The sequence below is a fragment of the Mandrillus leucophaeus genome, unplaced genomic scaffold (genome assembly GCF_000951045.1).
Source record: "Mandrillus leucophaeus isolate KB7577 unplaced genomic scaffold, Mleu.le_1.0 Scaffold408, whole genome shotgun sequence".
Taxonomy (NCBI): domain Eukaryota; kingdom Metazoa; phylum Chordata; class Mammalia; order Primates; family Cercopithecidae; genus Mandrillus; species Mandrillus leucophaeus.
The window spans coordinates 1,923,996-1,934,110 of NW_012104343.1; the positions used below are offsets into that span (position 1 = coordinate 1,923,996).

At 42.3% G+C, this 10,115-nt stretch overlaps 1 protein-coding gene across 7 annotated transcripts; it reads right to left on the bottom strand.

Moving 5' to 3' along the window:
- Positions 1-623: 623 nt before the first annotated feature.
- SLC25A3 (solute carrier family 25 (mitochondrial carrier; phosphate carrier), member 3) lies at positions 624-8,630 on the bottom strand. Of its 7 annotated transcripts, none has more exons than XM_011992241.1 (8): positions 8,481-8,630; positions 8,087-8,247; positions 6,361-6,482; positions 4,242-4,421; positions 3,566-3,747; positions 2,143-2,315; positions 1,051-1,161; positions 624-964 (listed from the first exon to the last, which is right to left on the bottom strand). In XM_011992241.1, the coding sequence occupies exons 2-8, from the start codon at positions 8,241-8,243 to the stop codon at positions 804-806; spliced, it is 1,086 nt and encodes a 361-aa protein (XP_011847631.1). In that variant the 5' UTR covers positions 8,244-8,247; positions 8,481-8,630; the 3' UTR covers positions 624-803. The 7 variants fall into 7 exon arrangements, with proteins under 7 accessions (XP_011847631.1, XP_011847628.1, XP_011847633.1 ...); XM_011992238.1 differs by lacking the exon at positions 6,361-6,482 and adding an exon at positions 6,655-6,779 and having other exon boundaries at positions 8,481-8,596; XM_011992243.1 differs by having other exon boundaries at positions 8,087-8,243; positions 8,481-8,573.
- Positions 8,631-10,115: the final 1,485 nt, after the last annotated feature.

Below are 10,115 nucleotides of genomic sequence, written 5' to 3' on the forward strand. Positions count from 1 at the left end.
AAATTAGCTGAGCGTGGTGGCGCATGCCTGAAATCCCAGCTATTCAGGAGGCTGAGGCAGAACAATCGCTTGAATCTGGGAGGCAGAGGTTGCAGTGAGGCGAGATTGCGCCACTGCACTCCAGTCTCGGCAACAAGAGTGAAACTCCGTCTCAAAAAAAAAAAAAGTCAGATCTTTGTGAAGAGAATTAGGGTACCTGAAAATCATTTTCAGCTGTCAATCACTTTGGTCCTTTACTATCATTCCAAGAATCAGCCTAACTTGGGTTACCTTGTCTTACAAATAAGGATTAGCAAACTCATCAACATAAAAAAAAAGTTTAGTACATGCTGCAAAAATGTAAGTATACACTGACATTTCCTTGCCAAAATAACCACAAATGACTATACATATTTAACTATAATTAAATCAAGTTTTTAGAAATTTAAAGTCTGTTTCCCTAAAAATACAGGAACTTTGTGTGATAAAACTTGAGACATATGACAATTTGTGAATACCAACTGGAATATTCAACCAACAATGGTCAGTTTTGTCTTTTTTCCTTAACTTATACTTCATTCTTTCCAACTATTTTAAAGCTAAATCTTTTTTTTTTTAAGTTTTTAAAATAAGTCACAGGCAAATCATGAAGAGTTGGGTTTATTTCGACAGTAAATTTGAAACTCTTGCCTTAAGCAAGAGTACTACAGTAATTATACCAGGAATAGACAATTTCCTAGACTGTCAAATATATAAAAGTTCCTTTTGCACTTTCTTCAACACTGATCAACAAGCAGATTCAGTCCACATTTGCTTTGATCTATCTATTGAGTTAACCCAAGCTTCTTCTTCAGAGACTCTGGCATCTCCGGTGGAGGAGGGCGAGGGAGCCTGAAGTAGACCTTCACGGAATCATAGATAAACCACTGTAGTGCAGTCAGGGTACCAATCATGATGATACGGGCAAACAGTCCCTTCCATACACCTGGTTCAAACAGGAAACGCAAATGAAAAAAATGCAACATATCCAAAACTGTTGTTCTTTCTTTCAAGAAAAAAACATCATCCTACCTTTAAATCCAAGTCTCTTGAGGACCTGAGAAGCACTGCTACCTTTTTCTTTATTCAACACAGATACCACAGAATCAGCAGGGTGAGAAACAATTGCACAAAAGACTCCAGCTGAAAAAATATAAAGGATCCCATACAGTGCCGGTTAAAAATAAAACTTCACATAGCCAATAATCATTTTTATGACTTTAAAATAATATTTTTCCAGTTCTAAAATAAAAATCAGACTCAGGGTGAGACAGGTACGGTTATCAAACTGTCTATCCGATATAAAACAGAACAATCATTTAAGTTTTTCAGATTTTATTCAACACTTTCTGTATAAAATTCTTAATAACCTGAACAACAACAAAAAAATGGTGCAACAGTAAGATCAATACATTCCCAAGCCTAATAATGATATCCCATAAAACGACCCTTTTAGGAACTAGTTAGCAAGTATTTATGAATCCTAAAAAGCATATAAAACGTTACAGGAAGATAAAACTGCTTTATAGGCCGGGCACAGCAGCTCACGTCTATAATCCCAGCACTTTAAGAGGCCGAGGTGGGTGGCTCACTAGAGGTCAGGAGTTCAAGACCAGCCTGGCCAATACGGTGAAACCCTGTCTCTACTAAAAATACCAAAAATTAGCTGGGTATAGTGGCGGACGCCTGTAATCCCAGCTACTCAGGAGGCTGAGACAGGAGAATCGTTTGAACCTGGGAGGCGGAGGTTGCAGTGAGCCGAGATTGCGCCATTGCACTCCAGCCTGGGCAACAAGGGTAAAACTCCGTCTCAAAAAAAAAACAAAAAACGAAAACAAAAATACAAAAAATGAGCTGGGCGTGGCAGTGCATGCCTGTCCCAGCTACCTGGGAGGCTGAGGCAGCAGAATCACTTGAACCCAGGAAGAGGAGGTTACAGTGAGCTATGATCACGCCACTGCACTCCAGCCTGGGCAACAGAGCAAGACTATGCCTCAGGGAAAACAAGAAAACAAAAACACTGCTTTATAACCTTTGGAATATTTTTCCCTCTCAAAAAACGCCAATAATGGAAATGATTATTTGTTCATAATTTCAGACAAGTGTGTTCTAAGTAATTCATACCTATGTAACCTGCTACAAATGTTACAACCAGCTGCTCTGGCTTTGAACATTCACTGCGGGGCTTAGGAACCACAAACTTGTACAGTGCTTCAACAGTACGTTCAAAGCAGGCGAACTTCATCATGGTGTATGGTATTTGTCTCATCCAGAGAGGAGCAACCCCCTTGTAGAATCTAGGAAATCAAGAGACTTGTTTTACAGAGTTGCATATACTCATCTATCAGAGATTGTCATTATTAACACAAGTGTCCGCACACGAGTCGAGTCCTGATAGTAACAAATGGCAGCAAAAATGCATGTCATTTCTATCAGAACGTTAGACTAACATGCAGGTATATTTCTCTTACATGCCAATGACTCAAGCACCTTTGACTATACAACCAAAAAAGTTGCTGGATGTTTCTTTGACTGGAACCACAAGAAACAAGAAGTTTACAAGTGGAACTCAGTTCAAGATTCATCCACAAAGGTGGATCTAAGGAAGCATGTTGTAGTCATGGAAATTCTTAACTGTGAATAGATCACAAGGATACTAACAAGCCCTCCCTAAAAGTTAATAGTAAATGTTTAGGCCAAATATCAAGTCATTTGCAGAATGACAAATGGTCCTTACTTTAGGGGGAAAAAAAAAAAAAAACCCAGTCCAGGGGTCAAACCATGTATTAACTTATCTTTACCTCTCAAGTTTATGTTCTACATACAGGTAAATAGACATTAAATGTTATAATAGTCTTTTTTAAAAGTCTGGCCGGGCGCGGTGGCTCAAGCCTGTAATCCCAGCACTTTGGGAGGCCGAGACGGGCGGATCACGAGGTCAGGAGATCGAGACCATCCTGGCTAACACAGTGAAACCCCGTCTCTACTAAAAAATACAAAAAACTAGCCGGGTGAAGTGGCGGGCGCCTGTGGTCCCAGCTACTCGGGAGGCTGAGGCAGGAGAATGGCGTGAACCCGGGAGGCGGAGCTTGCAGTGAGCTGAGATCCGGCCACTGCACTCCAGCCTGGGCGACAGAGCCAGACTCAGTCTCAAAAAAAAAAAAAAAAAAAAAAGTCTGGTAGACTTAATACTAAAAAATGAAGTTCACAGCTGGACGCAGTGGCTCACGCCTGTAATCCCAGTACTTTGGGAGGCCGAAGTGGGTGGATCACCTGAGGTCAGGAGTTTGACATCAACCTGACCAACATGGAGTCTCTACTAAAAATACAAAATTAGCCAGGCGTGGTGGTGCATGCCTGTAATCCCAGCTATTCAGGAGGCTGAGGCAGGAGAATCACTTGAATCTGGGGGGCAGAGGTTGCGGTGAGCCCAGACAGTGCCACTGCACTCCAGCCTGGACAACAAGGGCAAAACTCTGTCTCAAAAAAAATGAAGTTCACTTAAAATAAGTACTTTCATAATATAAATTTTTAAGTGTTTACTTACGCTTTTAGGCCTTCTTCCTTATACATTTTGGGAGCTGCATCCCTCAAAGTGTTGGCATAACCTGGCTGGGTTTGAATTCGAACCTTAGCAGCTTCCATAGGAGCCAGGGCAATGTCAGCAAAGAATTCAGCACTGGCAGAGGCAGCCAAATATAGTGACGTGCGCCAGAGATAAGTATTCTCCTAAAATCCAAAACACAAGGAAGGACGTGAATTGCTGTTGTGTTGGTATTCAACTGAAGTGACAGTTCTAGGAAACAACTAAGCTTCAGATATTTTATAAAGTAACACACGATGTGGAATATATATGTGGTCTCTCATAACCTCATTAACAAAATACGTAACTATGTGAACAATGTGAATGTTTAAAAAATATCTAGATGTCACGTACAGTTAGCCCTGGAACTACGCAAAGGAGTCCCAGAGCCCTTCTCTAAAAAACTCAAAATCCAACTTACTTAGAAAACAAGATAGTATATTAAAAGGAGAATTGTAACTTAATGAAATACATTTTATTTCTCAACCTGTCTCTGCTGACACAGGCTTATGATTTAAGACATGTTGCTCGCTTTGTAGGACCATTTTCTTCAGTGCTAAAATAAGGCAGGACAGAAAAATCTAAGAACCTTTTTGGTCTTAAACACTCGGAACGTTCAATTTCAAAATTAATTACATACCTCTCCAAGCATGTTGCTATACAAGACTTTAAAGACTTCATAAAAGCCAAACTTGCAGAGTCCCTGCATGGAGTAGCCAATGAAAGTCGGAGCCCATCCTTTAGCCAAACCACGAACACCATCCTCTTTAAGTGTAACTGAGAATCCATTAAATATGCCCTTGTACTTTTGGGGGTCCACCTTTATTTAAAACAAGAAAAAAAAATTAAATGCACCAAACAGTTAACGTAAAAATTTAATCTCATGATTATTTTTGTTTGGGTTCCATAATAAACTTCAGCAACTACACAAAAGGTAAATACAGTAGTTCCTGCCAAGCGCGTTGGCTCACGCCTGTAATTCCAGCACTTTGGGAGGCCAAGGCAGGTGGATTACCTGAGCTCAAGAGTTCGAGACCAGCCTGGGCAACACAGTGAAACCCCATCTCTACTGAAATACAAAAAAGTAGTGGGGCATGGCAGCGTGTGCCTGTAATCCCAGCTACTCGGGAGGCTGACACAGAAGCATCACTTGAGCCTGGGAGGCAGAGGTTGCAGTGAGCCGCGATCGTACCACTACACTCCAGCCTGAGCGGCAGAGCAAGACTCCATCTCAAAAAAAAAAAAAAAAAAAATACAGTAGCTCTCCCTTATCCACGGATTCATTTTCTGTGGCTTCAGTTATCCACGGTCATATTAAGATATTTTGAGTGAGGAACTACATTCACATAACTTTTATTAGTTTATGCTTATAACTGTTTATTATTGTTCATTTGATTACTTTTATAAACGGAAACTTTTGTACATTAAGGTCTAGCTTTCTGTGTTAAACTTAAGTCTTGGAGTGATAGTTAAGAGGGTAAAATTTCCACAAAAATACATAACAAAGCTGATTCTTAAGAGATTTCTTACCGCCCAACTCCTACTACTATTTTATTTTTTTTTGTCTTGCTTTGTAGCCCAGGATGGAGTGTCATGGTGTGATCTCAGCTCACTGCAACCTCCACCTCCCAGGTTCAAGCGATTCTCCTGCCTCAGCCTCCCGAATAGCTGTGACTAGTAGCTGCAACTACAGGCGCGCCACCATGCCCAGCTAATTTTTGTATTTTTAGTAGAGACGGGGTTTCACCATGTTGGCTAGATTGAGTTCTGATCTCAAACTCCTGACCTCAAGTGACCCACCCGCTTCAGCCACCCAAAGTGCTGGTATTCCAGACGTGGGCAACCATGCCTGGCCCACCTCCTACTTTTTAAAAGCTACTGTCTAGATAATAGATGTATCTGTATTCCTAACATATGCTAGTTCTTTAAGTAGCTTATAGCATAAAGTTTTGTGAACACTAAACAAACTAAACCCAAGTTTAAAAAAAAAGCACATAAACTAAATTCACTTCAAGAGACATGCATAACATGTTTTAGCAAAGGTACATTTCATATCCATTATATTAACTAATGGGAGGGAAAAAAAGCTTATCTCACTATTTCTGCCAGTACTAGAAGGGGTGGTATACATCACCTTCCTCTCCCTCCTAATATTTCAAATTCAATTCTCTTTTAGGTAAATAGATTTCTAATCCTGTTTGGAACAAATAAATTTTTGATGTCTTGTTTTTGTTTCAATAATCTTAATTAAAAGATATTGAAATTATTTTAAAATGTTATGTAAATATACAAAAGGCTAATCTGACAAAATTTTCATACTAAGGCATTAGAGCATTTTAAATAAATCTACATGTTTATCTACTCTTTGCCTTGGTCTTATTAGTAGATAAAGGACTTCGTTACTTCACATAATACACAGACTTGTTTACCCACTCCAACACACAGGTGCTTATAAAACGACTATTTGGGGCACAAGTAAGCTTGAAGAACTCTGGCCAGAAAGTGAAGAGCAGCAGCAAAGAGCCATCTACAGCCAGAGTCTAAGAGTGAATAATTTACTCCAACAATAGAGGCATTTATTGGATTTAAAACACTAGTTAAAATAAAGCCCACGATTTAAAGAAATTTTAGTTTGGTTTCCTACTGAAGTTTCTAGCAGTTGTGATGTCTTCAAATTCTCATTTGGGAAGCGCTTTAAGATTTTATTTAAAGTTAAGTCACATGAAAGATACTTTCAATGTTGTCATCTCAATACAAACCTGCATACGGCATTTCACTAAATCCAGGGGAACGACAGCAGTGTGTGTCAGACCACAACTTAAGACCCCACCAAAGCCACACAGTGCATAATACTTCGCGGAGCCAAATTCACAACTGTACTCTGTAGTAAGAGAAGACACACCATGCATTTTAATATAAAACTCATGTTACTGGTCATAAACTTACCTCCTGGACAGTTAGGTTTCCACACAGCTTGTTAGTAGATGACTATATCTTATAACTTAACAGTCAGTCATGCTTCAATATGCTCTAGTCCAGCATGCAAAACAAACCTGCATTCTGCATTTAACCAGATCTAGAGGAACCAATGCTGTATGTGTTGTGCCACAGCTAATAATTCCTCCAAGTCCACAAAGGATAAAGAATCTGCCAGATCCATAGTCACAGCTATACTGCTCTGTTTGATTGGAAAAAAAAAAAAAAAAATGAAGTAAGTATTTCTTCAGAGATGACTAAGGCCACTGGAATGAAAGAAAACTGTTTCCCTGTTAAATAGTATTATCACAGCTGAATAGCTTTGGCCAATTAAGTGGCTTAAAAAAAAATTCACTGCCAAAATCAGATCATTTAAAAATTATGAGGGTTCTGTATCTGATACTATTAACAGCTTGGATTCTGCCATATTCATTTTTTAAAAAGTCTTCTACATTAACGGCTTTTACAATTAAAGTCAAACTTCAAATTATTAACCACTGGTAAGAGCACACTTCAGAGTACAAATGAAACTCAGAAAGATCACCTGACGTGTAAAAGGCTTGCAAACAACTTCAAAGTTTATCCTAGCCACTAACCAATACTAACCCCACTTATGAACTCCTATAACATAAAAACAGATACACATAAATTCCTGCAGTCAAATACATTTAATACACAAATAATGTTAGCTTTAATTTTAAACTGAATGACAGATAGTGTAAGTAAGGATTCTTTATCCATACTAAAGACATAACAGAAGCACATGAGTGATTTAAAGAAAAAAATCTTTCGATTTTACAGGCATAAGGTAGATAACATTCTCAGGACTCCTACAATTCGATTTTCAGGTTTCTCTGTATGTACACACTTCACTAGGATTTAAAACACACACAACTAAGTTAAAGCTGGGCCCAACCACAAAGAATCGCAAGAGATAATCACACCAAAGGGATGCCCACCAATTATCTCCTTTTTATTGCCCATGTAGTGCTGCAAGCTGCCTCCTCCAGTCGCATGAAAACAGGAGATCCAGTTATCTCATATATAATTAAGTGCTAAAATGACGGACCTGGCGTCGACGAATATAAAACTTAGGAAAGGACTGTTCAAGAAAACTAAGGGCAAATCAAAGGACAGGTGATACAGTTAGTAGAACTCTGGGTGGTCAGTAGTTTGGGGAAGAGACTTTACCCAATACTTAGTTGGCTGACCAAGCGGGCTCACGGCAGAGAAGATAAGGAGCTAGTCGCGGCCTTTTTTCCCTCGGGGACATGGAGGTCACGAAGGGACACAGGGCCTCTGCCCTTCCACGCCCTTGAGGGAGGGCCAAGGATCTGACACCCGCCTAGGGTGGAAAAAGCCGATATCCCAGGGCAAGGAACTGGGCGCCGTCCTACGGTGCAGCGGGCTGGACTCGTCCTTCCCTGTCCTCCAAGCCGGGTCCAGGCCTCAAACGCTGGGCGGACCACGAGTAGACCACGACTGTATCAGGCAAGGTCTGATCCTCACCTTCCACGGCGGCGGCTGCCAGGTTGCGAGGGCGGCGGGGCTGGCCAGTGGGCCCGGGTGGGTTGCTGCGGAGGTCCCCAAGGCCATCGTGCACCAGCTGCAGATGTGGCGTGTTGAAGGGGTTCGCCCGCGCCAGGTGCGCCACGGACGAGAACATCTTTCTAGGGGAAGAGGGAGCGGCGGTGAGAGGGCAGGCAAGGCGCCGGTTAATGTTACCGGCGCCCTGGAACCCCAACCGGGCCTTTTCCTTCCAGCCTGCGCGCCCTTGAAGAGGTCACGGCGGCCTTCGAAGGAGGCTGCTCCCGGCTGGGCCCACCGCCAAAGCAGCGGCCCCACAGGGTCTCTGGGCTCCGCTCCCGACACCCGCCACAGGGGAAGGCCCGGTCACACTCACTCCCTAAGATGGCGATCACCCAACCACTCCCTTGGAAAGGTTACCGCTCACAGAGGCCGAACGTCCTCCCAGCCCTAAGATGTGTGCCCTTCGCGCGTCGTCGGCGTGACGCACACAGCGCGTCACTACAAGCACGCGTCGCCCATTGGTGGAGAAGAGCGCCGAGCCCGTAGCGTCATCGCGTTCTCCTAGCAACCTTATCCCCGCCCCTGCCCACTCCTGCTCTTCCGGCCCGGCGTGTGCGCAGGAGGATTCGTTCTGCGCAGACGCGCGTTCCGGCTGTATATTTTTTGAGAGGGGTCGGGCTCGGGGGCTTAACCTGCTCGCTTTGTCCCTTCACCTTCAGGTGTCTCTTCTTGACCACAGGCTTCAGTTCGCTTCACTTAAGTGAATCACAGTATCTAGTAGTCACTTAAAAAACAAAACATGAATGCTTGATGATATATTTAGGTGTTGGAGTTAGAGAACACTGCAGTATTATGTGTCACAACTTCTGCCATTACAGTACTTTTTAAAATAAGTTCCATCCATTGACATTAAATATAGGTATGTCTGCATTTTTCATCAGACTTCTGGAGAATATTTTAAAAAGAAATGTGCAGCAAGAAGTCTTACGACAGCTTGCCGCGTTATCACAATAGTCTATAGAACACGTTGAAACATTGAACACCTGAGGTGTTACAGCGATGAACTAGTGAAAGTGACTGATAGCAGATTGTGCGTGTGTCTGGTTAAAACATTTAGGAAGCTTTCATTAGATTCAGCTCAACAGGGAGGGGCGTAGTTTAGTTGGGGAGAGTTTAATAGGGATTCAACCTGTTAGACTTCTGGCTCTTATATTTTCCCAGCTCTTGACAAAGTAACCTTGGGAATTTACTTCATCTCTGTGAACCTGTTCCTTAGATGTAAGATTGGGGTGGGACTGGCCTCACAGGTTCACACTGGTACAATCACACATGGCCTTACACTTAGTTTAATGCTCTGCTGATTTTGAAATTTTTCTTTTCTTTTTTTTTTTTTTTTGAGACGGAGTTTCACTCTGTCACCCAGGCTGAAGTGCAGAGACATGATCTCGGCTCACTGCAAGCTCTTCCTCCCAGGTTCACCCTATTCTCCTGCCTCGGCCTCTGGAGTAGCTGGGACTACAGGCGTGCACGACCACGCTTGGCTAATTTTTGTATTTTTTGCAGAGACAGGATTTCGTCATGTTGGCTAGTCTGGTCTCGAACTCCTGACCTCAGGTGATCCACCCACCTCGGCCTCCCAATGTGCTGGGATTACAGGCCTGAGCCACCATGCCCGGCTTGAAATTCTTAATATATGTATGAACAAGGGGCCACACATTTTTTAGTTTGCACCGGACCCTGCAAATTAGGTGGCTGGTTCTGGACTGGAGTAATACTTACCTTGCAGAGTCTATGAGAACTCAATGAGATAATGTCTAAAAGTCTACAGAAGATGTTCCCTAAAAAAAGTTAGCTCTGAGGCTGCAGCATCATGGCACTCTCTTAGCAACACTATCCCAGAACCAGCCCTTCTGGCTCAACTAAAGTCCCAGGAAGAATTCCAGAGTGGAGGGCACAGGAAGGGAAGTAGTGACAGATAAAGTTAAAAAAGTACACTAGCACCTGATTG

Coding starts and splice junctions, on each gene's coding strand:
- SLC25A3 (XM_011992238.1), bottom strand. CDS start 8,243: ATGTTCTCGTCCGTGGCGCACCTGGCGCGGGCGAACCCCTTCAACACG. Junction 3,748..4,241: donor ATAGCAACATGCTTGGAGAG/GTATGTAATTAA, acceptor TTTGGATTTTAG/GAGAATACTTATCTCTGGCG. Junction 1,162..2,142: donor ATTTGTAGCAGGTTACATAG/GTATGAATTACT, acceptor ATATTTTTTCAG/CTGGAGTCTTTTGTGCAATT.